The following is a 26,793-nucleotide window of genomic DNA, read 5'->3' as shown; positions in this document are numbered from 1 at the left end:
CCTTTCTCTTCTTCAATAACATTCATCACCTTCTAATATACTGTGCAATACTTATTTATCATGTTTACTTCTTATGATGTGTCTTCTTCCACTAGAATGTAAACTCCAACGGGCAAGGATTTTTGTCTGTCTTATTCACTGCTGTATATTCAGTGCCTAGAACAACAACTGATGTGCAGGAGACACTCAATATAATAAATATTCACTGAATGAATGAATGATCTACTAGTCCTAGAGATTATCAAATGTGTGAGCTCTGACTTGACCCAGAAAGTGCTCTGAGCAGTCTCACAAGATTGGACTACCTTGGTATGGGGTACAAAGATATCCACAAGAAGCAAAGCAAAGACTTCTGAGGGGTCAGCCTGAAAGAACCCTCCAACATGCCCTAATGGGGTTGAAAGAATTCACCCCATGGTGATGTGATGGTGGACCATGAAGGGTGCAGAGTGGGGGAATGCAATGGACAAACTGAACTTGGAGAAGGGCCAAACTAAGGGTCATTAGGGACCAGACACATACCAGGATATTGGGCTGGAGGGGGAGCCTGTGGAGGAAGACCTGCTCTGGACTTCAGGAAGGGGCAGTGCAAACCCCTCCAGAGGTAGCAAGGGGGCATCACTCCTCTGCCTTTGAAGGGGAGGGAGGGGCTCTGGAGGCAGGTGGGCTTTGGGAGAACAAGAAAGATGAGTGGGATGGAAACACTCCAAATGGAGAAGGGTTGAAGGAGATGGAGCAGACTACGCCAGGGAGAGAGAGAGAGAAAAAGAGAGTGAGCATGTGAGGATAGATAGCTGAGGTCCCCCAAACTAAGGTTATCCCCTGGAATTTAGAGCTGAAAGAATCTAATTCCTTTCTCTCACTTCTATTGTCTCACTCCTTGTCAAAGTGTCTATGCAAGGGGGCATGGGGTGGTACGTGTGTGTGCATGTGATACGTGTGTGGGGTGGGGGAGTATCTATGGCACAGGTGTGTGTGTGTGAGCATGTGGTACCTGTGGGTATGGGCATGTTTTTAGTGCATGGTGTGTGTGTGTGTGGTGTGTGGTGTCGTGTTTTGTGTTTATGTGTGTATGGTATGCATGGGGATGTGTGTGTTTATGTGGTGTGTGGTGGCATGGTGTGTGGGGGGAAGAGGTATGTAGTGTGTGATATGTGGTGGTATGGTATATACAGAGGTTGTTGTTGTTTAGTTGCTCAGTTGCGTCCAACTCTGAGACCCTGTGGACTGTAGCCTGCCAGGCTCCTCTGTCCATGGGATTCTTCAGGCAAGAATACTAGAGTGGGTTGCCATGCCCTCCTCTAGGGGATCGTCCCCACCCAGGGATCAAACCTGCGTCTTCTGCTTTGGCAGGTGGGTTCTTTACTACTAAGCCACAAGGGAAGCCCCATATACAGAAGTAAGGGAGGGTAAAAGTCAGTGTGATGACTCCATGGACAGTGGTGGTCCTCCTCACATTCCTTTCTCTCTCTGACCTGCCCCCATCTGGGGAGGACACTAAGGGGTCACACACACTGTGAGCAAAATCCAACATGGCAGGTTCCATGCCTCAACCCACTGGCCAGGCATTTGGATTTTACTCTCCTTGTGGTTTTTTTTGGGGGGGGGGCGGGAAGAGAGTGGTAGGTGAGAAACAATGTCTTGCTCACATTGTGCTTATCTCAGAATGTTGTTTGAATGGCTTGTTTGCTTCTCATTGTTTTTTTTTTTTTTTTTGCTTCTCATTCTTTACTCACTCGGTCTATGTCATTGGTCACTCACTTGTTCGCAGTAGTCACTGCACAGTTAAGTTGAAAACCAAAGGGCTTGGGTGAGGGGAGTTGTTGGGTGAAGGGAGGTGAGGTGAACTCTGCCAGGGGCCTGTTCTTTGTGTTTCTTCACATCACTGAATGAGGTTAAGCCAGAGTGTGTGAGGGCCCTCAGGCCCTGGAAGTTCTGGGTACCCAGGAGCCCTGGCTTGGGTTGCTCTCCCTGGGAGGACCCCTCTCTCTTAGCCAGGGAGGGCTGTGGCAGCCATAGTTACGCTATTGGTGGGATGGGGATAGCTGTGCTCAGCTCTCGCAAGGCCCAAGAGGCTCCTATTACCTGATGAGTTCTATGAACCTCTCCCTGGGGGCTTCACTCACGTCCTCCTCATTAATAGCCACAATCTGGTCACCAGCCAGGAGCTTGTCCTCAGAGGGGCCTCCTGTGGAGGAGAGGAGAGAGGTATGAGGGCTGGGAAAGCACAGGCCTGGGTGGGAGGGAGTCGCCAGTGCCTGAGGGAGCGGCTGTAGGCACTGAGGCCTGCAGGAGATGCAGGCCAAGTGGTGCCACTGACAGGGCTACTCTTCGAGCCCTGGGCTGCTGTTGCCTGTAGCAAGTGGAGGGCAGAGGGCTGGAGAAAGAGAATGGAATGGCCCTGCTTAGGCTGGGAGTGGTGTGGTAGCAAAGGCCTGGTGCTCAAGCGAGGTTCACCAGTGGTTCCCGGCTCGGACCTAGTGAGGAGCACAAACTTTGGTTTCACCAGGAGGGATCTGCTTGGGCACAAGACATGGCTTCCAGACTATTGGAGGGGTTACAGGTGACAGGAGTGGGTGAGGAATCTTCTTACTTGAACATAATTCATACTCACTGGTCTGGAGGGATGTCGGCATTCACTTCCCTGGAGACAGGGGGATGAACTAAAGGACCTAAAGTGAAAGTGTTAATGTCCGATTCTTTACAACTCCAGTAGCCTGTCCACCAGGCTTCTCTGTCCATGGAATTCTCCAGGCAAGAATACTGGAGTGGGTAGCCATTCCCTTCTCCAGGGGATCTTCTCAAGCCAGGGATCTAACCCAGGTCTCCTGGATTGCAGGCAAACTCTTTACCATCTGAGCCACCAGGGAAGCCCTAAAGACATTTATTTTCTTTCACTTAAGAGACATGCTGCTGTCTCAGAAATGAGAGGAACAAGGCACAGACCCTAAATCACTGGCAGTTGGAAATTTGCTTTCTCTCCTTCTCACGTCTACTGTTGAGGTTTAGAAAGCAGACCTGCCTGAGGGCCCTACCTTCCTGATGGGGGTAAAGGGTGGGTTGGAGGGGCGCCCTAGGCTGTGTTGCCTCTGGTGCTTAGCAAAGATCTCCTTGGAGAAAAGGATTTTAGAGATTTAAGGAGAATGACAAGTAGGACTCAGCTTAACTCAAACCCAAAATAGGACACGTCTAAGGACATGTTTAAGGACATGTCTCACTCTCAACCCAGCCTGGATGCTTGTTGGGATCCACTTGAAAGGGTCAGATCCCAATTGTTCCTCTCTCTGCAAAAAAAGTGCGCTGTGTAAATATGACAAACATGAACAACAACCAGATCACCATGTCAGTTGAGCATCACTCTGTGGCTCTGGAGAGTGGGGCCTGTGTGCTGAGGGTGAGGCCTGTATGCTCAGCGAGCAGGATTCCCCACTCCAACTGCAAAGGCCCTCAACCCACTCTCCTGACAGCACAGGGATATCAGAAACAGGAAGCCTGGTGGTAAAGAGCCCACTCTTTGCAGCAAGTCAGGCTTGGACGCTCAACTCAAATCTACAACTCAATGGCTGTGGGACCTTGGATGAGACATTTCATCTCTTTGAATCTCTCTTTCCTCATCTAAGAAATGGGAAAATAACAGTAGAAGAATGTTGTGAGGATAAATGGGATAATGGATGTAGAGCACTTAAAACAGTTGATTGATGTTGGTAAGAATTCAATAAATGGTACTTATTATGTCTTCCAAGAGACAGTTCCTTCCACTCATTTCATTCCTCCTATTTGATGTTGTTTCATTGCTTCAGTCATGTCCCACTCTGTGCAACCCCATGGACTGTAGTCCGCCAGGCTCCTCTGTGCATGGGATTCTCTAGGCAAAAATACTGGAGTGGGTAGCCATTTCCTTCTCCAGGGCATCTTCCCGACACAGGATCAAACCCACATCTCCTGCATTGGCACACAGTACACTGTGCTTATTTACTCAGTTGTGCCCAACTCCCTATGATCCTTTGGATTGCAGCCTGCCAGGCTCCTCTGCCCATGGGATTTTTCAGGCAAGAATACTGGAGTGGGTTGCCATTTCCTCCTCTAGGGGATATTCCCCAATCAGGGATTGAACCCATGTCTCCTGTGTTTCCTGCATTGCAGGCGGGTTCTTTACCCGATGAGCCAGGTAGATTCTTTACCACTGAGCCACCAGGAAAGGCATTCCTCCTATCTACTTCTGCCAAATATGCCAATCTCTTAGGTACAGGCCATTCTACCTATTCCCTCCCTCCCTTCTTTCCTTTCTCCTGTCCATCCATTCATCCCTCCTTCCTTTCTTTCAATGGAGGAGGTCCTCATGGAACTTGGTCTCCATCACAGGCCTTGGCTCTCTGATGGCTCAGTCTACTTACTATTGTCATGGAATGGTTTGTTGGCTTGTTCAGCCTTAACTGTTCCTCTATAGGATGCATCTTATCTTTTCTTGCAGTCTGAAAATCAAGTTCTCTGCATTGGATGGGGGAGCACCTGGGCTGGAGGCAGGTCTGAGATCAGCCTGCTGGCCCCATGGCCTCCTGTGGTCTCCCTTGTGGCTTTTCTTCTCTCCACTCCTCCAACCCCTTCTTCTTTATTCTCAGACCACCTGCAGCAACCCTGTGAAATCTGTCTCCTCTGAAGTTAAACCAGGGTCTCCTGGTGATCTGTTACTAAGTTTTATCTGGTCCCTCTTTCCCAGGATAAATTTGATTTTGGATCAGAGACTCAAAAACCTTTTGCCAAACTGTATGACTACCTCAGGAGCCTTAGGTCAGCCACAAACTCCTGTACTGAATTGTTTTTTTTTTTTTACTTTATGCCCTCCAGTTGAAGAGCAAGCTTACAAAAATCTTTTTCTTTTCCTTGGAGGATTGCAAAATTCATCAACTTTCTGCTAGACCAGTTTGTACTCCGGCTGCTCCTCTTGACTGAGCAAGAAACTGTTGTAAACATCTAAAGCCTCAGGCCCAGCAATTCAGGAATAGAGCTCCTTTCCGTCTGTCTTTTCTTGTCAATGCCTAGCAAGATTTGGAATAAAACAGTGCTCAGGCCCTTTCCCATTTCATTCATAACGGCAGGCTTTCACAGTTCTGGTGGGCTTGCACTTGGTCCACCCTGCATGGTCCCATTCAAGCCCTGCTTCCCGCCCCCCCTCAGTGGCATCACACAGGCACAGATGCAAATCCTAGCTCTGCTACTTCCTAGTGGGGTGACCCTGGACATGCCATTTCTCTTCCTCTCTGCCTCAGTTTTCTCATCTGTAAAATGGGAATGGTATTACTTACCTTGTGGACACAGCTGCAAGCACTGAACAAGATGATGTAAATTTGTACACTCTAGGGGGCTTCATCAGTGGTAGGTATTGTATTGCCCCTGTGGCTTCAGAGATTTCACTTCCTCTCCCCTTCTCTGCCACCTATGGTCTATATCCTGACTCCAGCCTTCACTGGATGACCTATTTGGTGAGCGTGTACTAGTCTCCACAGCCTGATGATTAGATTCTTGGGGGCAGGAACTCTGTCTTGTATTTCCCTATAACCTTGCTTAGAGTAGGCAGTCAATACATACTTGTTGAATTGAATCAGATCGGTATGTCTCACTCAAGGCAGTATGGCTCTTCTGTGAAGGTTCTATGAAAAGGCAAGTTTTGTTAAGATCCAGACCCTACTAAATTATCAACTGCAGCCTCAGTGTTGTGTGTAGATAAATCTTTAAAAACCAGCTCCCTCACACAGTTATTGGCTGGCAAGTCTTCACCCACTCTTCATGAATTCCTTGGCAACTCAGTATACTTGGGTGCTCTTTTCTCTGGGACGATGTGTGGGTGTTTGGGGGTGGTGGGAGCCAGGGCCAGGGGGACACTCTGAGTGACACCTACCTGGCTTCACAGATCGCACCACCACAGGCCTCTCACTGCCAGCCACGAAGCCAAAGCCATATATAGGGTCCCGGTGAATGGTCACTTGTCGCAGCGTCTCTGCCGGCAGCTGCTCACATTCCATATCATTTGCGTTCTCTTCCTGCATCACATGACTGAGGGAGAGGGGAAGATGGGAGCAAAAGAAGATGCAAAGGCAGCTAAGCCTCAAAGCAGCTGGAAGGGATGCCGATAAGGGTGCTGGCCATGGCAGCTGAGAGTTCACGCACATTGCTTCCTACATCCTCTGGCACCAGTAGAAGGGATGACCAATGCATATTTCACACTGGAGAAAGAAGAGTCTAGAAAGGAGAAGCCATTTGTCTATAGGGCCAGGGCCAACAGAGGACATGGGTGCCATGGAGCCTGACATTAGAGTCCGTCCTTTCCTCAAGATACTGGGAGTCAGAAGGAGCCTAAAGGCAAATGTGTTGTTGGAAGATTAACTGGTATCACCCATGGAATTGGCTATTAACTCCCTGAGAGAAACCAAAACCTTGAGGGAAGGGACTGCAAAAAAGGCAAGGCCGTGGGGAAGGAATGTGAAGTCATTTTAGAGTGTGGAGCACCTTCATGAAGTCCTTGTGTAATTTAAAATTTTAATATCCCTTAGGTCATATATAAAAAGAAAATATTGAGATGCCATATGAAAACAAACAGACTCACATGGAGGACCAGTCCCTTATACAACTGTGCATAATGCTAACTTCTGTTTGTTGTTTTTTGGCCACACCACACGGCATGTGGGATCTTAGTTCCCCAACCAGGGATCAAACCTGTGTCCACTGCAGCAGAAATGCAGATTCTTAACCACTGGACCACCAGGGGAGTCCCAATGCCAACTTATCTCAGTTAATGGGACAGCTGGAGAACAGCTGCTAAGGGCAAGTGGGAAGAGCCACCGCTGGAGGCTGTCAGCAGACCTGAACCCAGGTGAGCTGGGAGAAGAGAAATCGCTGCCCTGATACTTGGGAGAGATTATAGATGGTGCTCCAACGCCCATAACAGATCTTAATGAAGCTTCAGAATTACACCAGGACTTTATAAAGGGTTAATATCAAGGGCCAGGGTGAAGCATATTGCAGGCAAGGATGGGTCTGAGCTCAGTATTTGAATGAAGAGCCCTAAGGAGTGAAGGCGTGGGGACCCTGGGCTGTGTGAAGGCACTTGGTTCAGGGGCAGAAAAGAGGTGAAAAGGGAAATGAATGACTGGGAGGCAGGATAGGGCAGGTGGAGGTGGAAAAGAGGGGACCAGAGCCAAGAGGCTTTCTGGCCTAATAAATGAGGTTGAGTTTCCTAGTCTTGGTATGTGTTTCCGAAAAACTAAGGTTCCAGGCAGGGCCCTTCTGAACAAGATACAGAGGGCCAGGAGCTAATTAATCAAACTAGTGCAAGATTTGGAAAAGAAGTGGGAGGTTCTGACACTAGGAGAGTGATTGTTGACTAACTAAGAATTCCAAATTCCTCAGGAGCAAACGGTTGTAAACAATTAGGTTGTTTATCAGGACACAGATTTGCTAATTAGAGAGGAGCTTTTAGGACTATTGATGGGGGGAGGGTGGGAAGATTTAGAGTAATTGTGTAAAAGAGAAATTCATAGTCTCAGACTTATCTCTCTCATAGAACTCAAGAAGAAAGATGGACCGTGGCTGATTGGAATCTGACCACATCAACTATGGCTGCACCCAAGCTGGCTTGGGCTCTGTCTGGTGTCCCTTAGGGAGGTGGAAGGGGCTGCCAGGGCGAGGTCAAGGCTCCTGAAGATGAGTTCAGGAACTGGTTCCTTCTGTTTCACACTGGGTAAGACAAATGGTCACTCTTTGACAGAAAGTTAGTTGGGAGCTGGAATATGGCTAGTTGGTGTTCTGGAGAGGCACCCTTCCAGGACAAGGGCTCAGCTAGGGTGGCCTCAGGCTGGCCCCTCTCTCATTTCTGCTCCTGGGGGCAGGCAGGCACTTAAAGGCTTGAAGGGAGCCATAAAGGATCTTCTCACGGCTGCCATTGTGCCTCACCATGGGGGCTGCTTCCCAAATGAGCCCTTGGCCTCCTGTTTCCTGATCTCAGCTCACTGGCCCTAAAAGGGCCTCTGCTTGGGGTGACACCAGCTCATTTCTGCCATGGGCTCCAGCCAGGGCACCCTGGACAATGAGAGCCTGTCGGGCTACACAGGCTGTGGCTTGGGAAGCAGGGACACCACAAGGAAGACCCACACACGCATGACAGCGCTCGATACCCTGTCCTGTGCTCAGGGCCCCCCGGTCACTGCAGCCTCCCTTTTGCTGCCTTTTTATTTTTCTGAAGCTAGGGACACTCCAGTCTCCACTGGGCCTTGAAGTACCACCAATACTCATGAAAAGAGATACTCCTGATGCCAGGGGAACCAACAAGCTAAGAGCCTTTTGTGACCCAAGTGTTCTGCTTTACCGTTTGGACTACGTTAATCCATCAACAAGTATTTATTGAGTGCCTACTCACACAGTTGGAGATTTGGGGAGGGGGCACAAGAAGTTACAGATCTCTGCCTTCAAAGATCTTCCAGTCTGGTGTTGGGGGAGAGGGAACAGACAAGTGTACACTGAACAGGAGAATGAGAGTGGTAACTGAGAATAGTAAGAAAAGTCAAAGTGTTAGTTGCTCAGTCGTGTCCCGATTCCTTGCAATGCCAAGGACTGTGGCCCGCCAGGCTCCTCTGTCTATAGCATTCTCCAGGCAAGAATACTGAAGTGGGTTGCCATTTCCTTTTCCAGGGGATCATCCCAACCCAGGGATCAAACCCAGGTCTTCTGCATTGCAGACAGATTCTTTACCACTGAGCTATCAGGGAGCCCATAAGAATAGTATATGAAGTTCATAATTAAGGTCCCAATAGTATGTTCATAGAAGGGAATGGAGGACTGAAGGGCTCCCTGGAGGAAGTAGGACCTATGCTGGGTAGTCAGAAAATGGCACTGATGGGAAGAGAGACAAGACGCTAAGCTCTGTCCATGGGTGGCCCCTATCTTTTCACAGGGGACCCAGCTATTTCTCCCACAGCCACAGGCATGTCTCCAGGTGTGACTGGAGCACTTCATCCCTGGATTGTCTCTGACAGAGCTGGACTACCTGTCCCTAATTAGTTCTTCTTCTTTGTGCTCAGTTGTGCCCCCATGGGTGTCCATGGGCAACCCCATGGACTGTAGCCTGCCAGGCTCCTCTGTCCATGGAATTCTCCAGTCAAGAATACTGAAGTGGGTTGCCATTTCCTTCTCCAGGGGATCGTCCCTAACCAGGGATCAAACCTGTGTCTCCTGCACTGACAGGCAAATTTTTTACCATTACCACAGTACCAACCACTAGATTCTCCCCCAATTCTACAAGGAGTCCTTTTTTCGCACTGCTTGGGCCTTCCCAGCATCTGTGGTCAGAGAAGAAACCCCTCCTTTAACATACTGGAACGCCATTTTGCAGTGCAAATGGCAGCTGTCCCCACCCTCCTGGGGTTGGCATCTTTCAGTGTCTGAGGCTCAGTCAGTCCCTCCGAAATTTGCTCAGTGCATAAAGACTTGGGAGTGACATTGAAGGCCAGTGGTGATGGATGACAGCAGCTCAGTTGTCCACGGGCCACGTGATTGCCCTCCTGGAGGAAATACGCACTTTGACTTTGAAAGATGTTTGACTTCTGGTCTCATCAAACCGGGCAACTCTGAACAAAATTATGAAGCAGCCACAGCTTATGGTCCTCTCTCCCCGCCCTCCGCCCAGCTTTGTTCCTGGGATCGGCTATTTTGTTCTTCAAACCACACAGTGCCTTCGATCTGTCCTGTTCCTACCCAAGGTCCCCAAAGGTATATCCCTTCAGCCTGCACCAGGCTTGCCCTCTCTGGTCAGTGACCTGGGTAAAGATCTAGCCTTTTCTCTTCTGCCTAATGATAACAACACTTTATAGCCAAGTGCTTATTTCTTTTTTATTCTTAAACCCATTATCTCATCCAACAAAAAGGTCCTTTCACATCCATTATCACCTCCCAGTCGCTAAACAGACTAGGTCTCTGCTCCTCCTCCAGCTCAGACTCCAAGGTGGAGGTCAATGAGGGACTCAGCTGTGCCCAGATTTCTTGGACAGGGCCCACAATCCCAGCACCCCCATCTATACCCACTCAAGGTCCTGGACCTTCTGGCTATTTAGTTTCCATCGCAGGATTGGCCTAACCCTGCAGCCAGCAGCTCTCCACATCCTGGCCAAGTCTGACAGGCTGGTCCTCATGTTAATTCATCTGTCTTGGATCCCATTCACTCAGCGTCATTGGGAGAAGGAAATGAGATCATAGTTACAGCAACACTTTAGAAGATTAAATGTATCATGTAGATGTAGAGGTGGTGATCTTACCAGTGGCATCATTTGGGGTGGCAGGCAGAGCAGAGAATAAGGGCTGAAGATAAACTTCGCTTTCTACAGTCTGGGCCCTTCCCCCATCAACTCCTGGCCTCTAAGCAGCTGCCCCAAGAGGCGCTCTGCCCCCTCATTTTCCAAGCAACTGTCCCCAATATAAGATGCCCTGGCTCCCTGTGGACACCCTGACTCCAGTTCCTTTGTGGGCTAAATTGATCCCCTACACCACCACCAACAATAACCCCCACCCCCTACCCCGCATCTCTGTCTAAAGAGGAGCTGGTGGCTGGAGCTCATGCTGACAACTGTTGCTAGGCAGGATGTGGTTGAAGGACAGGTGAACTGAGAAAATGGACTGATTGTGAACTGCTGCTCTCTCCCCTGCACTTCCGGGCAGGAAGATAGAAAAGTTAACAGCTTAACTCCCAGGCATCAGCTTTGAGTTCCCCATCCCTCCTTGCCTTTGGCTCCTTCTTCTTTATATTTATTGGCTCCTTGGGGAGTCTTGTTGCTCCCCTTGAAACTGGCAGGCTGTGGAGCCACATGGGGCCAATTAGCCCTCTGCTTCCAATCACAGGAGGCTGATTCTCCTGAAAGCTCCAGAGATCCCACGTGGCAGCTGGGACCCCGGGAGATGCCATCTTCTCCTTGTGGCAGGAATGAGAGATCCTGGCTGAAGGAGCTGCTCTGGGTGCCCTCTTTTCAGGAGCTTGAACACAAAACCCTTCTTTTGCTAAAGGAGCCCTCACAGGCTCACTTACTCTAAGCAGGGTAGCTCACCCTTGAGTGTGTAGTTGCACCACCTGGGGGTAGTACTAGAGTGATTCTGATGCACTAGATCTGGAGTTAGGTCTAAGATTCTAGCAAATTCCAGGGTGGTGCCCAGGTGGCTTGTTCATGGACCACACTTTGAGGAGCAAGATATAAAAGAACACCTTTGTCAGACAATGGGAGGGCCACAATCAGGTGGGAGGGATAAGGTGCTTTCATTCCGTTGGTTTATGGCATTGAAGGCCTCAGTTAAAACACAAATGCTATCTTGGGGAAACGATACAGAAAGCCTTGCAAACAAATGACTGACTGGCTGAATCATATTTACCCCAGGAGAGAATAGGGAGTGATCTATAAGGATAAGAAATGACAGGTAAGGCTGAATTAGGGGAAAGGAGAGAAAGATCTGGAGAGATGGAGCACCATTTACCCTGAAGAGTCTGATCAGTCAAAGCACACCTTGAGGTCTCACACAACATCTGAGAGTAAGGCGAGGACGATGCTGAGAGAGGACAGTGCTGAAAACAACAGCTATCATTTATTGAGGACTTGTGGTATGCCAGGTACTATGCACATATTGCCTCACTCCAGCCTCATGACAACCCCATGAGTAGATCTTATTGCCATTTTACAGATGAGGAAACTGAGATTGGGGAAGAGAGATAAATTTACTCCATGACATCCGTCTGTTTACACCGTGGTGTAGCTACAATGTCAACCCAGGTCCGTCCAACTCCAGAGCCAATTTTCTCGCACAATTTGGGCCAAGAACCTGTGGGTAAGTAACAGGCATGAAGAGATGTTGGGGGAGAGTCAGCAGACTGCTGCTCTGCCAGGGAACAGAGGGCCACGCCAGTACTGTGGGTCAGAGCAGCCTCCCCTGAAGCCACCACAGCAGAGGGGATAGGTGGGAGACACCAGCCCCAGAACTGACTCCCTACATGCCTCTAAGTCCACCCTCCTACATGGGAGACTCAGCCCAGGGGGCCTCCCATGCCTGTTAACCTCAATCATCACCAGAGAGAAGTCCACTCAACTTTGGTCATCCCTCAGAACCCAGGGGTTCTCATCCCCACAGGCATCTGTTCACCCCCTAATGCCACCCTTCTCTTCCCTTCGAACTCTTCTGTGGTGCCCTCGGGAATTCTTGGTCAACAGCAAACTCCTCTGTATCTTTCATTGACTCTCTAAAAGTGCCCTTTTGCCTCTTTCTCAATGGAAGCCAGCCTTATTCCTTGAGGACATCGCTTGCCCACCAAGCCCTCTCAACAGGAAGCTGGATTTTTTTCCCTCTCAAATCTCAAGACCTTCAGGGCCTGTGTGTGTGTAGCGGGGGAGGGCAGGTAGGTGTCTCCTTGCTTGCCAGTGCCATTCCTCCTCCTTCCTTCTGCCCAAATCCTGCTCCCTTGTGGAATACGCCTGCCATCCACCTCTACCTCTCTCTCTCCATTGCTGTCCATGATATCCTGCGTAGTCCCCACAGTGACATTGACTATGTTACTAGTCATATGTGATCTTCCCCTCTGCTCTAACTTTTTATTTTATTGTGAGAAAATGTGTCTAACATAAAATTTACTATCTTAATAATTTTTTAAAGCATATAGTTCAGTGGCATCAAATACACTTACATTGTTGTGCCACCATCACCACCACCTGTGTCCAGAACTTTTTCATCCTCTCAAAGTGAAATTGTGTACCTATTAAATACTGACACCCCATTTCCCCCCTCCCCACAGTCACTGACAACCACCATTCTATTGAGCTGGTCAAAAGTTTGAGTTTTTCCATTATATCATATGGAAAACTCCAAATAAACTTTTTGGCCAGCCCAATACCGTCTCCACTGTCTGGCCACCACTTTCTCAATCTCTAAGGTGACTATTTTATAGCTCCTCCTCTCCTCCATCAGCTCCACCTCCCCATTTATCCCAACGAATCTCATCTGATGACCTTGTCCTGTATGTTATTGAGAAAACATAAGCCATCAAATGGGAGCTCCTTTATCTTACCACCACTAAATCTATACACCACCCTGTCGCATCTGTACCCATGACTCTGTTTTCCCTCCTACTAAAATGGAGGATCTTTAGTTTCTTCTGTCAATGGCAGATCTGCTCAGTTATGCCCTAGTACCATAAACAAGACTCTCGTCTTCTCAAAGACTTCCCTCCTTTGGGCATTCACATCAATCCCTTCATCTCTCCAGAATCAAGCTAGCATACCGATGGAATCATCTATCCTTAAGAAAACTAACAGAAACGACCTGGTTCCACTCCATAATCCCCTTACATTGTTCCACTTCCTGATCCCCTTCATGGCAAAATTGCTCAAGAGTTTTCTACAAATATTTTCTCCATGTCTTCATCTTCTACTTGCTCCTCAATCCACTCTAACGTGGTTCCTACATCTCTTAAGTCCACAGAGTCACTCTTGTTAAGGCCACCAACGGCCTTCATGGTTTTCTCTCAGTCCTTGTATTACTCAGCCTCTAACCACCCTTGGACACAGTTGACCACTCCTTCCTTTTTGGGAGGCTCTCCTCCTTTGGTTTCTGTGGCTGTTTCCTGACACTCCAACTACCTTTCTGCCCAATATTTCTTAGTCTCCTTTGTGGGCTTCTCCTCCTGCACCGAATCACTGGATACCACAATTCTTCCCAACTCAGACCTTCTTCCCAACTTCCCAGACCTTCTCTTCTCTCTAGATTCTCTTTCCCAGGTGATCTCATCGGTCCCCTGGCTTGAAATACAATCTATGTGCAGACAGCTCCCAAATTTCCATTCTATCCACACCTCTTCTGTGAGTCCCCAAACTCCTACATTCCAACGATCTACTTTGACATCTCTGCTCCCATGTCTCATGGGAACTGCAAATTTAACATGTCCAAAACTGAACTCGAATTTTTCCCCCTCAAGCCTAGGCCTCCCTCAGCCATCCTCATCTCAGTACATGGCACCATCATCTCTTCAGTGACTCAAGCCAGAAACCTTAGAGTCATTTTTGTGTCCTGTCTCTCTGTTTCCCTCACCCTCACCTCTAACCCCTCAGTAAATGCTTGCAGCTATTCCTTCAGAATCTGACCAACTCTCTCAATCTCCATGACTGTCACCCAGTTCAAGCCACCATCATCTCTCTCCTTGATTGCGGCAGCAGCCTTCTTTCTGGTCTCCCTATAGACATTGCTGCCCCCCTTTAAGCCTGGTCCCTATAGGTATTGCAAAAGGCCAAATCAGATCCCGTCACTCTTCTGCTTAACACCCTGAAGACATTTCCCGCTGCAAGTGAAGAACATCCAAAGTTCTTTTGCATGGCCTACGAGGCCCTGTTGCGATCTCTTCCTTGCCAAACCTCTCTTGTGCGTGTGTGCTAAGTCACTTCAGTCATGTCCGACTCTGTGCGACCCAATGGACTGTAGCCTGCCAGGCTCCTCTCTCCATGGGATTCTCCAGGCAAGAACACTGGAGTGGGTTGCTGTGCCCTCCTCCAAGGGATCTTTCTTACTCTTGCCTAGAACGATCTGGCCCCACTAGCCTCCTCTCAGTTTCTGATCAAGCTCTATGCTACCTTGAAGCCTTCCCAGTTGGTATTCCTTTCTTCCTGGAAACCTCTTTCCCTATTCTTCCCGTGGCCAATCATCCTTCCTTCAAGTCTCATGTAAATATCACCTCCTTGCGGAGGTCTTCCCTGAAAACTCTGTCCCTTGATATTCCTAACACTGTAAACTGATCTGTTTCCTTCATGATACTCATCAGAATCAGTAATTATAGACTAATTTCTGTGATTATTTGCCTGTAAACCTCATAAGAGTATTGATTATGTCTCTTTTGTTCAACTGTGTATCTCCACCATCTAGTGTGTACATGGCACATAGTGGGTGCTATAATAAATATTTTATAAATGGCTTGATGCATGGATTTTGAAGCATAAGGATTAGAATCCTCTGGCCATTCCATGTAATTCATTATCAAATGCCTACTGGCTCTGCCTCAGGTTTCTAAATGGGGAGTCTGGTCCATGGAAGAAACCTTTCAACATCTCTGGCCAAAGACAAAAAGAGGGAGAGAATGGAGTAAAAGCAAGCACACAAGGAGGGCTACAAATTTAATAAGAAATGGCTACAGTTCTTAGAAGAGTATCAGGGTGGGAAATCTAATGACTGTTCCTTCCCGGGACAGAAAAGTCTCTTTAAAGGGCAACAACTCTTCTTTAAGAATGGCCAGAGGCCCAGGGGTGGGCAGGATGACTTTGGATAGTCTTTTCCCTTCCAAGAGCCTCTAGGCAGACAATTCAATCGATTACTGTCCCAGGGCTGCCTCCAGGGCTTTCTGCCCTCTTTCCCTCCAGGTCTTTATGGCCCTGACACTTCTTCCTCAGCTGAGACTGGACAGGCATCTTCTGGAAAACCTGCTGGTATCTGGATTCATTTTCTCATTGTCCAAACAGTTGTTCTTCCCCAGAGGGCTGGAATGGAGACACCTGTCACCCATTCTAGCAGGTCACAAGGGAGCAGGTAGAGAGACCAAAGCTGTTGGTCCTTCCACAAATATCTGAGAACCTGGAGTCACCTCACAAAAGACCATCCCCATGATCCTTCTATGAGGACGCTGCAGTGGACCCTCTGGGCAGCCGCCTCCTCCCCTCCCTACTTCTCCCCCTCAGGGGCTACACATCCAAGAAACTCAGACATGTTGTCTAATAGGCCCAGATATGCTCCTCAGCCTCCCTGCCAGCCCAGTGACAGATGTGAGGGCTGTGCCAGCTGTGAGGCTGGTACCATATGGCACCATGGGTCACAAGGTCTGAAGCTGCTGCCACTGAGCCGTGGCAGAGTTTGTGGGGAGAACCTTGCATTTTAGCCCCCACTCACCTGTCACTGGCAGAGGCAGTGAGGGGGGACTGGAGCTATGAAATATTCACGGGAGCTTGAAGGCATTGTCATGTCACTCCAAAGAGCATCCTGGCCCCCACCCTCCACTTACACACGAAGTATTTCTGAGGAAGGCTGAGAGAGAGACTGACCGAGCCAGAGCGGGAGAGGTGAGGAGTGGAGGGGAAGACAGGCGTGGGGGCCAGACAGAGCCAGGAGGGAGAAGAGAGGTGAGGTGAAGCTGAGAAACCCAGACAGAAGTGGAGATATGAGACAAGAGGAGGGCTTTGGAGACAGTGAAGGAGAAAAGGCAGGGCTGAAGAAGGCAAGCCTGGCAGAGATACTGCCCGCCAACTCATTTGCCTTAGCTTTTTGGAGGCCCACTTCTGTGCCTCGCCTGTTCTCTAAATACCCTCAAGCTGTTGCCAGCTCTGTCCTCAGGCTCCGGCAGTAGGCCACACGGTAACGAGAGCCCTCTGTTATAGGACTTACCGCACTCCATCTCTTTGGGGAAGGGTACTGCTATTCTGCCACACTGACTGTATCCATTTCATGGATGGGGATGTGGGTGAGCGAGGGGCAAATATGAAGTAGGCTGAAGAAAACCCAGGACGCTGTCCCAACTGGGGCCAATTTCCCAGCCATAAGAAGCTGTATTTTTTGGAGGAAAGAGATCAAGAGGAGAAAATAGGGTGGAAAGAACATTCCAGAAGGTGGGAGGGAATGGTCATGATGGGAAAAGTGGAGCTGGCAGGGAAGGGAGCAGCAGGGCTGAATTCTTCCCCTCAGTGAGCATACGTCTCTGAGGCCAGGCCGGGCTGCAGAGCCCTGGCACAGAACACTAAGCTGGGAGAGGGTCCCTGGCCACCCAGATCTTTCTCTTTTCTTGGATCCTAGCCTCTAGTCTGCCCATGGCTGAACTGTAAACAAGGCTTGGAGGCTAGAGAGGGGGAGCAGGTGTGAACAGGGGCTGTTGGGAATATCCCCATAAGCAGCTACCTCCAGCAGCCAAAGACCTGGGACTCCAACAGCAGCCCTGTGGGGTCTGCTTGGCAGGCACCAGCTGCACAGGGTTCCAGGCAAAACCTCCTGAAGCCAAATGAAGGCCCGCTACTCGGCAGGCTGGCTGCGCCATCTACCTTCCCTCTGTGAGCCTGCCAGGCATCCATGGCCTGGGCCGCCAGCCTGAGAGGTCTCAGCCTAACTCCGATTAAACAGCTGGAGAATCTTGGAGTTGCCAGGGCCCTGGGAAGTTATTTATTTCACCTTTATTCACTCTCTGAAGATTTCCAGAATGACAGGGGAAGGCTTTCTGGAGAAATTGCAGCTGGGGGCTATAGGAGGGGCCAGATTTGGACCTTGAGATAGAGGAGAGCCTGGAGAACAGGCCCTGAGACAGAAGGGGGTGGTGAGGGGCTGTGGCAGGAGGCATGAAGAAGACAGCCCAAGTGTTGGGGGGTTGCTGGGGAGAAGTGGGCCAGGGGAGCAGGCAGCTGGAGCTGACCCAGGGAGACAGCGAGTAAACTTTCTCCTCACTCCCTTGCTCACATCTGGCTCTGCTGGGGCATTAAGTCTTCTCTGCAGTGCCCTCTTAGGGAGCCAGTCTAGTCATGGCTGGACAGAGAAAGGCACATCCTTCCTGCTGCTTTGCCTAGATGGCCCATCTGCCCCCTCCTTGCCTGAGATGATGCAGGTGGTAGCTGAAGCCCAGGCACCAAGCCCAGCAGGCACCAGGCTCACCTCTTATGAGGGAACAAACTGGAGCAAGCCCTGGCTTCCCCCACTGTGCACTGGCTCAAAACTCTGTCCATTGGGTCCATGGGGGGAGGGGTGGCAGGGCAGAAATCAGGCCAAGAAGCAACTCAACAAAAGAGGTTATGTGAGCAGAGGCCTGGTAAACTCATGTCACACCGTCTGGAGGCATCCAGAGATGCCAACTACAGCTTCAGGGCAATGAGATACCCTTTATTCTGCCTAATTGCATCTTCCTGCAGAGAGGGAGTAAGAAATTAGAAGGTTTTTCCTAAAGCAAAGAGAAGATTCTATGGGATCAGAGAAAGGGGAACAAGGTTGGTGAACCCTCCACCCAAGAATAAAAGTGGAGGGCAGGTGCTTTCCGGTGGTAAAGAATCTACCTGCCAATGCAGAAGGCACAGGTTTGATCCCTGGTCCAGGAAGATACTACATGCCTTGGAGCAACTAAGCCTGTGTGCAACACTATTGAGCCTGTGTTCTAGAGACTGGGAGTCGCAATTACTGAGCTCATGTGCCGCAACTACTGAAGCTGTGCGCCCTAGAGCCTGTGCTCTGCAACAAGAGAAGCCACCACAATGAGAAGCCTGTGCACTGCAATGAAGAGCAGCTCCTGCTTGCCACAATTAGAGAAAAGCGTGCAGAGCAAGGAAGACCCAGCATAGCCAAAAAAGAAAAATAAATAGATAAAAGTATTTGTAACAAAGTTAAGGGCAAGAGCAGGTGCGGATCTCATAAGGTGTGAGTTAGCCAGCACCTCCTGCACGTTGTTAGTTGGTTTCCAGGATGTGAATGGCAGTAAAATTGCAAAACCTCAAAGGGCCTATAGACTTGTTTTTGAGTGGCTGTGGGGGTGTTAAGGAGATTACATCCAACTGTGCAACCAGGCTTGAGGGAGACAGGATCCTAAGGAATTCCAAGAACCCACAGGCTGCCTACTTGGCAACACTGTTTCAATGATGGACCCCCAAGACTCAACTCATTATTTCTGGTTTTAAAACTAGACCTAGACATTGTAGAAAGAACAAAAAGGGTAAGAAAAATAACTTTTTTTTTTTCACCTAATCCTCAGAATTACCCAGAACATTCTATTAACCAGAAAAGTCCTTCCCCAAGCATTCAGGTTTTGGCATTACAGGGTATTTGTATTTTTTTCAGTGATTCACATATGCAGAGCTGGGACTCTGTTACATCATAATGCCAGCTCTGCTCCCACCTGCCCTCTTTTAAGAGGAATAATAGCAGAGCTATTATTATTAGCTATTATGTGCTCAATCACTCAATAGTGTCTGACTCTTTTCGACCCTATGGACTGTAGCCCATCAGGCTCCTCTGTCCATTGGATTTCCCAGGCAAGAATACTGGAGTGGGTTGTCATTTCCTCTTCCAGGGTATCTTCCTGACTCAGGGATCGAACCCATGTCTCCTGAATTGCAGGCGTATTCTTTACCACTAGTGCCACCTGGGAAGCCTTATTAGCTATTCTCCTCATTGTAAGTCAGGGGCTCCCTCCACAGGCTCTTAGATAGCATTCATTCATACACACAACAAAAATTTACTGAGCACCTACTATGTGCCAGGCACAGTGCTGGGTACTGAAGAAAAACTAGTGCCAGTCTCTCCCCTCAGGGAGGTTGCAGTCTGAGGTGGGGGCAGGTATGTCAACACACAAATATAAAACCACGTGTCGCCTGGCACCACAGGGGCAGCAGGGGATGCCATAGGAAAAAGAGGAGGGCTCTTCCCCCCACCCTATGACTCCCACCAGAGCCCCCTCACCCCAAGCTGAGTGGTGAAGGTGAGGAGTCCAGCAGACGGACAAAGCAGAGAAGGGCATTCCAGGAAAGGAAAAGATTCAGTGAAGAGGGAAACCTCTAGCTATTGAAGCTGCTATAATGAAAAAAAGGTCATAGAAAAAAATCAGGCATAAGTCAAGTCAGTATTTAATTTCTAGGTATGGGAATGAGGGCGGAGGGCTAGTGCTACCCAGTGGCCCCTTTCATGTAGCCTTCTGAGATGATGCACTGAACTCAGAAGAGGTCACAGACACAACCAGAGACATAGCCCAACACTGGGTTACCAGCCACATATCTATACACCAGCCAAACGCTACACATGGAAGACCCCTCTTTCATGGGAAGAGGCAGAAAGGGTGGCCCACTAGTGGATGCACTGAAATCCAGCCATAATAATGGAGACCAAAGCTACAAAGCTCAAACGCCATTATGCCCACATGGCAGCAGGTCTGTGGAAGCCAGCTCTGTGAACAAGATAGGGCTAATAGTACGAAATGACAAATATCCCGACTGCAGGGCCACCTGTGCCCCAGAAAGAGCCCCTCCAAACCTGGCCACATTTCGTTCAGTTCACAGGGGCCATCCTGGGGGAAGGAGGGACAAAAATCAATAGAAACAGCAATATTTCTACACAGGCTACAGTCTCAGTTATTGAAGTCCTGCCAGAAAAAGAAGCCCTTTCTCCCTCCCTGGGAGGTAGAGAGATGACTTTGCTCAGCACTGCAAGTCAGGCTCTAAAAACTTTTTAGAAAGCAATTCTGAACAGAGGTACTCAGATAGAGCCATAACGTCAGATTAACAGCTCCAAACCAGCAGACCAGACACTTGTCTAATTAATAAAACTTATAATTGGGAATAAAGACCTGACCTCTGTAGTTGAAATAAAAAAAATAAATAAATTAAAAAAAAAAAAACTTATAAAGCGTAACAACTTATTGATGTTACAGGCCCAGGACTTAGTACAACAACAAAACCCAAATCTATGCAGAATGCTCCATGTTCTTTAGGAAACCCTTTATCCACCAACTTGTACAATCCTTTCATCAGTGCAAACAGAGGGCTGGGAAATGGAGGGAACAGTGCAGTTGTTGTTCAGTAGCTCAGTCATGTCCAACTCTTTGAGACCCCATGGACTGCAGCGCACCAGGCTTCCCTGTCCTTCGCCATCTCCCAGAGTCTGCTCAAACTCATGTCCATTGAGTCAGTGATGCCATCCAACCATCTCACCTTCTGTTGCCCCCTTCTCCTCCTGCCCTCAATCTTTCCCAGCATCAGGGGCTTTTCCAATGCTGAGCAGAGCCCTGGGCAACTGGCTGGGGAGGAGATGGCTCAAAGAGTTGGTGCACGTCTGCCAAAGGTTTGGTCCAACCTGGACTTTGGAGCCAGAGGATCTGGGCTGGAATCCCAACTCTGTGGCAAGTTACTTAACCTCTTGAGCCTCAGTTCCCTCATCTATAAAATGGGGCTCACGACAGTACCTACTTCAAAGTACCTACCTGAAGATGAAAGGTACAAAGTAAGTGTCAATTACTAATGGCTATTAGCAATGACTATTATCGTTGTTATGTTTAGATACTAATATGATCTGCTGTCCTGTTACAGCCCACTAGGTTTGCCTCTCACCACAGAATGTAATGAGGATGATTTGAAATTGTTTCAAATCTCTTTGGACCTTGGGCCCTGACTTCAGATCTACAGAATAAGCAAGCTTTGCTGTGGGGAAAACAAAGCCTGTATTATTACTTCATTAAAGTCAAGTTCTCATCATATTTCTAGCCATAACAGTAGGGAGTGACGATCACGGTGGGGGCGGGGTAGGAAGCCCAGCTCTGCTTCTCTCTAGCTGTGGGACCTTGGGCTTGTCCACCCCTCAGTTTCTACCACCTCAATTTCCTCATGTGTAAAATGGGGAAAATATCAGGTTTTATCTCACAGAGTTGTCCTGAAGATTAAATACAGGTAAAGCACTTACAACAACTGTGTCCCCATATGCAGAAAGCACTGAGTGAACACCAGCTACAGTTCTTACATGACTTCTCATTACTACCTAACGAGCTTAGCACAATTCTTGGCATATAGTAGTAGTAACTACTATGATCGTTGGTACTCTTGAATTCACCTTTGTGATTTCACACACTACCCTCCCCACCCCCCAACTGTACACAGCTCAAGAAAAAAAAATGACAGGTAGAGGCCTACATCTTCCCTGCCAAGCTTTCTACAAGTAAGCATCATCTCGTAGGGCAGTCTCGTTTCTCAGCCTCGCAATGCTTCCTGAACGCGAGAGGGCAAGTCAGCCTGGGTGCAAACGCCCTTGGGAAAACTAGGTGCTGTGAGGAGGGCGCCTAGAAGCTCCCCTCCCCGTCCCCCCTCCCCCCCGCAGTTCAGATACCCGGCTCCCTCCTGGGGGCTGAGCTTTGGGGGCGGGGCGGCTGCGGGGAGGGCGGGGCCGAGTCCCCCGGAGGGGTCGCCCCTGCCCCGCGGGCGTGTGCGTCTGGGTTTCCAGCTCTCCTTCCCACCACCACTGCCCCCCTGGCCACCCCCACTTCCAGCGGAAAACTTCCCGCTTGCGCTGCCACTTTTCCAGCGGCGTCCAAACCCTCAGCCCCGCGCATCTTGTCTTCCAATTTTATAGCGAGTGGCACCGCGAAGGGGCACGCGGGCGGCCTGTCAACCCGAAGGGTTCCCTGGGGACCCAGGATGGGAGAAGGAGGGATGTCGGCTCTCGACGCGCCAACTCTGTCCCCTCGTCCATGGACTGCTGGCGCCCAGCGGACGCAAACCCTGGACCAGGGACCCATGCCAGTGCCGCCCGGAGTCGCTGCGTGGAGCCGGCGAGGACCCCCAGCACCCCAACCCCACAGACACCGGCCTCACCAGCTGGGCGCCCCACTTTTTGGTCCTCTCCTAGGCGATCTCAAACCCGGCTGCTCGGAGGGCGGTACTTACTGTCGGGGCCCTCTTTGCGCCGGGGCTGGGCAGCTGCCCAGCCCGGGGAACCCTCTGGCCACCCTCTGGCTGTCTCCCCTCGCGCTGCCCCCGGCTGTGCCCAGCACCGACGGTAGCACGGTAGCGGCAGGCAGCGGCGTCTGTAGGAAGAGAAAGATCACGCCTGCCTTAGAAACCCAGCCCCGCTGTGACCAGAATCTTAAAGACGGAGGCGACTGGCTCAGCCCCAGAGCCGCGGCTGAGCTGAGGTGGCGAACTAGCGAAGCAGCTGGTAAACACGGCGTCTGCTGCCTCTCGCCCGCCCCGCAATCCGCCGCGGAGGAGCCCTCATCCTGCCCCTTGAACGGGCCCCCGCGGGGGAGCGGGGGGCGGGGGGCACTCCAAGTACTGTGTCAGGCAGATGATCCAGCTGCCGCTGGGTGAGCACTTACTAAGTGCCGGGCACTGTCCTTTCCAATCATCTTCTTATCTCAGCATCCTCCCCATTGTACAGAAAATAAAACCGAGGCTCAGGGGAGCAAAGCAAGTAGACCCAAATGCAAGAGCTGGGAATAAGCTGGGAATAACTTGGGAAGCCAAGTTCAGAAACACGAAGGATGGCAAATTCACTGCTACCTGCCTCAAAAGCAACTCTGTGCTGCTGCAAAGCACTTATTTGAATACCTGTGTCCCCACCTCCTCTTTCCCCATTTTCCAGACAGGACTAGGGACAGGTGGCAACTCCAGGCCAGTTTGCTGGTGGAGGTGGGGGGTAGAGGCCTTGGGAGGTAGGATCCTGACCATTGTGCTAGTGCCAGGGAGTAGTCATCCCTCCTTACCTCAGACAATTCACCTGCTAGTGCCAGGCCTTGTGGAAGACAAAAAGGTCAAGGAGGTAATCTCTAGGTGTGATTCAGGAGACAGCCAGTGAGTCTTCGAGGTGTGGGTTATGCTAGAAAGATCAAAGGTGGCAGGGGCAGGGGCCCTTAAAAGAGCAAGTAGCCAGTGTTCTCAGACACCCATGGGAGAATCTTGGGGAACTGCAGGGATCACACCACCCACTCCTCTTTAAAGAATGCGTGGAAGGCAGCCTTCTGGTGAGACTGAGCCCCGTAGGTTCTTAATAGGAGCTACCCTAATCTTCCTGCCATGGCAATGACATCTGTGAAATGGGAAAGGCCTCTTATTCCTTCCTTCCTGGTTAAAATGAAATAACACAGTATCCCTGCCCTTCTATTCTGATCGTAAAAAAGAGCAGTTCGAGAACTTGTATTCTTCCCTCCCTTGCCCTGCTTATTCACTCAGTCATTCATTTGGCAAATGTTTATTTGCATCCACTATGCACCTCCACAGTTCTGTGGGGGAGTCTACATGGGAGGTGGAAGGCACACAGGGCTGGTAGTTAGGAAACACATTTAAAGTCCTTGTTCTTTCGACTAAATAGCTGTGTGACCCTGGATGAGTCATGTATCCTTTCGGGACCTCAGTTTTCTCGTTGGTCAAACAGGGATAATAACACCTTACCTTCCTACTTCACGGGGGTGTCTTGAGGTTCAATGGAGATAATGGATGTGAAGGAGCTTTGAAAAGTATAAAGCCACTAGACAAATGTCAGGGATTAGTCTGTCTCCAAGGTGGGAGGGGGCTGCTGGGAAAAAAAGCTTAAGAGAAATCCTGGCTGACTCTCCCAAATTGATTGCACTGAATTCCATCTTCCCCGAATCAGTGATTCTGCACTCACAGGAGTCTCTGCTCTGTGAAACATCGTTTTCCATCAGCAGTGCCCATGACACCAAGGTTAGTGATGACCTGGTCTTAAGCCAGGAAGATTGTTTGGGGGACTTGAGTGGAACCAGGATGGGTGGCAGTTTTGCCTCTGGGTCTCTAATTCCCGGCAATGGCAGCATCCTCCCCGCCCCCCACCTCCATTGAGCCCACCGGACATAGCTGGGTAGAAACCATTTGAGGCCACCAGAGACACCCTTTCAGGAAGCAAAGGGCTCATGTCACACAGCAGTGGTGGCCCTCAGGGTGAATGCTCTACACTTTCAGAAGCTAGGGGTTCTGGGTTCAGTCCAGCTGACTGAAATCTACAACAGAACTAGTGGAGCCTCTGGGAGGGTCTTAAATTTGCTCAGTTCTCTCCTGCAAGTGCCATCAAATAGACCTATAATCTAAATTACAATAGTACACTTGCTATGCAATACAGTTACGAGACATATTCCCAAATTTCCAAAAGTAGTCTCCCCTACCCTCTGCTACCCCAAGTAAACACACAGACTAAGGAAACACAGGGTCTTTCCAGGCAAACCATTTCCAGAAAAATCTGCTAGCCTCTTTCCTTCCTTTCCCTCTTCCCACCAGACTGTCACCCCAAAGCTTCTTCCATATAAAAATACAGAACCAATGCAGAACGGGGAGGCCTCTGGGGACCATGGCTGGCTGAGTCCGGAGCTGCACCCCACAGCTCTGGGGCCAAACCAGGATGGAAATCAGAGGCAGCGATGATACAAAGGAGCCTGGCCTTGGGCCAGGGCACCTTCAGTCAGCAGGTCCCTGGGGAAGGCACAAACTCTACACCCAGCCTTCTTTGGCAGCCTCGAGGCTCCACTCAATGTCTTCACAGATTCCTTTGTCACATCCATTTCACCCAGGCTGCTCCTCTTAATAAAGTGCTCCTGCGACCACTCCAGACAGCCTGATGTTATCCTTCACTCCCCCACCCTTCTCCCCAGCATGGGCCACACAGCAGTGATTCAGGCCTCCTAGGTCACAATACAGTTTCCTGAGGAAACACTTTCTGAGCGCCCAAGCCAGGCTGTGATGAAAGCTTTGGATGTGGGTGTATCAAGTACTCCTTCCTTGCCCCCTCAGGGTGGCCTGGGCCCTGGATTGAATCTCAGCCTGAGTTCCCACACCTACACCAGCCTGCATCCTCCTCTTTGAGCTGGCTGCCGCTGGTCTACCCCTAGCTACATAACCTGAGTCCAATTTGCAAAGCCTTTCCTTGCTGATTGTCAATAAATCCCCCATTTATATCCCCCTGAAAGACCAGAAAGCTTCAAAATCTGAAGGAATGAATCACCGATGGTGAAATTTCAGGCACAGTGACAGGCAATTGAGGAGACATATTTGATCACATCATGTTTACCTATGTGTGAGGCTGGCCCTGAGGATATTCTGGCATTTTCCCTCGACTATAATGAAGACTTGGAATAACAGCAAAGGAAGACATAGAAAATACACCAGGCTGGGAACAGGGACATCTTCCTGCTCATCCCAGCTCCATTAGTAATTAGATGTATGGTCCTATACTTTTCCTTCCTAGGGCCCAGTTTCCCCATATGTCAAAAGAGAGCACTGGATTAGCTGATTTCCCCTTCGTGTTTAACAGGCTCAGGTTCTGGGCGATCTGGCATGGAGATAGACTTATGTTTCCTCCAGAGTGGGCCCCTACTAGGGGGACACTGGGCAGGGCACTGTGTATGCACGGGCATCAGAGGGGGCAAAGGGTTGGCACTGTGTGCATAAGCTTGGTGCTGCTATTCAACAATGTCGCCAGTGTCTGACCCACCTTTGCTAGGAAGCAAAGAGAGGATTTATTAATTGCCCCCCACCCCATCTTGCCACCAGGATCCCTCAGCTTCCCAGCTGCATCTTTCTGCCTGTGAACCCACTATACCCCCCAGGCCTTATTCCAGCTGCCCCGGGATCAGGACTGACATTCTCCAGTGAGCACCTGTGCCCCGTCACATGTTCCTGATTGAGTGATGGGTAAACACTGCCCCAAGTCCCCTGAGTGCCCTCCAACTGTCTCCACCACCTTTGGATCCAGAGTGTGTTACTTGCTCAGTCATGTCCAACTCTTTGCAACCCTATGGACTGCAGCCTGCCAGGCTCCTCCATCCATGGGATTCTTGCCATTTCCTTCTCCAGGGATCCAGTAACTAAAGGGTTAATGCTTGGCCCAGTAGAAAGGGGGGGGCTGACCATTCTGCCTGTTCAGCCATATAGGTGATATAAAAAAAATAAAAATTTCCAGCCTCATTGGCATGTGGTTAGTTCCCTGATCAGGGATGGAACCCATGCCCCCTGCAGTGGAAGCACATACTCTTAACCACTGGGTGGACCACTAGGGAAGTCTGGTGATAGAATATTTTTAATATCATGCTACTCTAGGATTCCACTCTAGTCTAACACACCAGCCCCTTCCCAGGCCATGTCTCCACGAAGATGTGTTAAGGGCTTTCTGGATCGAGGAATGCCCCACTTGCCGCCTCTCAGTCAGGTGGGTCCTGATTGCTTTGCCAGGAAGGAAGAAAAAGTAGGGAATAGGGGGTGGGGGGACTGGCTCTGTACTTAGCAGCAGCTGCCC

The 26,793-nt window shown here is 49.8% G+C and overlaps 1 protein-coding gene across 6 annotated transcripts in view; it reads right to left on the bottom strand.

Annotated features, from left to right (window-relative positions):
• The window catches only part of FRMPD3 (FERM and PDZ domain containing 3), a 144,363-nt gene that overhangs the window by 58,614 nt on the left and 58,956 nt on the right, over window positions 1-26,793 (bottom strand). Inside the window, exons 3-4 of one of the 6 annotated variants that reach the window (XM_043897127.1) lie at window positions 5,897-6,051; window positions 2,086-2,188 (exon numbers count right to left, since the gene is read on the bottom strand). The exons of 1 other annotated variant lie outside the window; for it this stretch is intronic. In XM_043897127.1, the coding sequence (XP_043753062.1) occupies window positions 2,086-2,188; window positions 5,897-6,044 (251 nt within the window). In that variant the 5' untranslated portion in view covers window positions 6,045-6,051. Of the gene's footprint in view, window positions 1-2,085; window positions 2,189-5,896; window positions 6,052-22,439; window positions 22,541-26,793 lie in introns of those variants that run through there. 4 more of the 6 variants (XM_043897132.1, XM_043897131.1, XM_043897129.1 and 1 more) reach the window with 4 other exon arrangements.

The sequence above is a fragment of the Cervus elaphus genome, chromosome X, assembly GCF_910594005.1.
Source record: "Cervus elaphus chromosome X, mCerEla1.1, whole genome shotgun sequence".
Taxonomy (NCBI): Eukaryota; Metazoa; Chordata; class Mammalia; order Artiodactyla; family Cervidae; genus Cervus; species Cervus elaphus.
The sequence above is the reverse complement of the archived record's forward strand: the minus strand, read 5'-3'. Positions and strand labels throughout refer to the sequence as shown.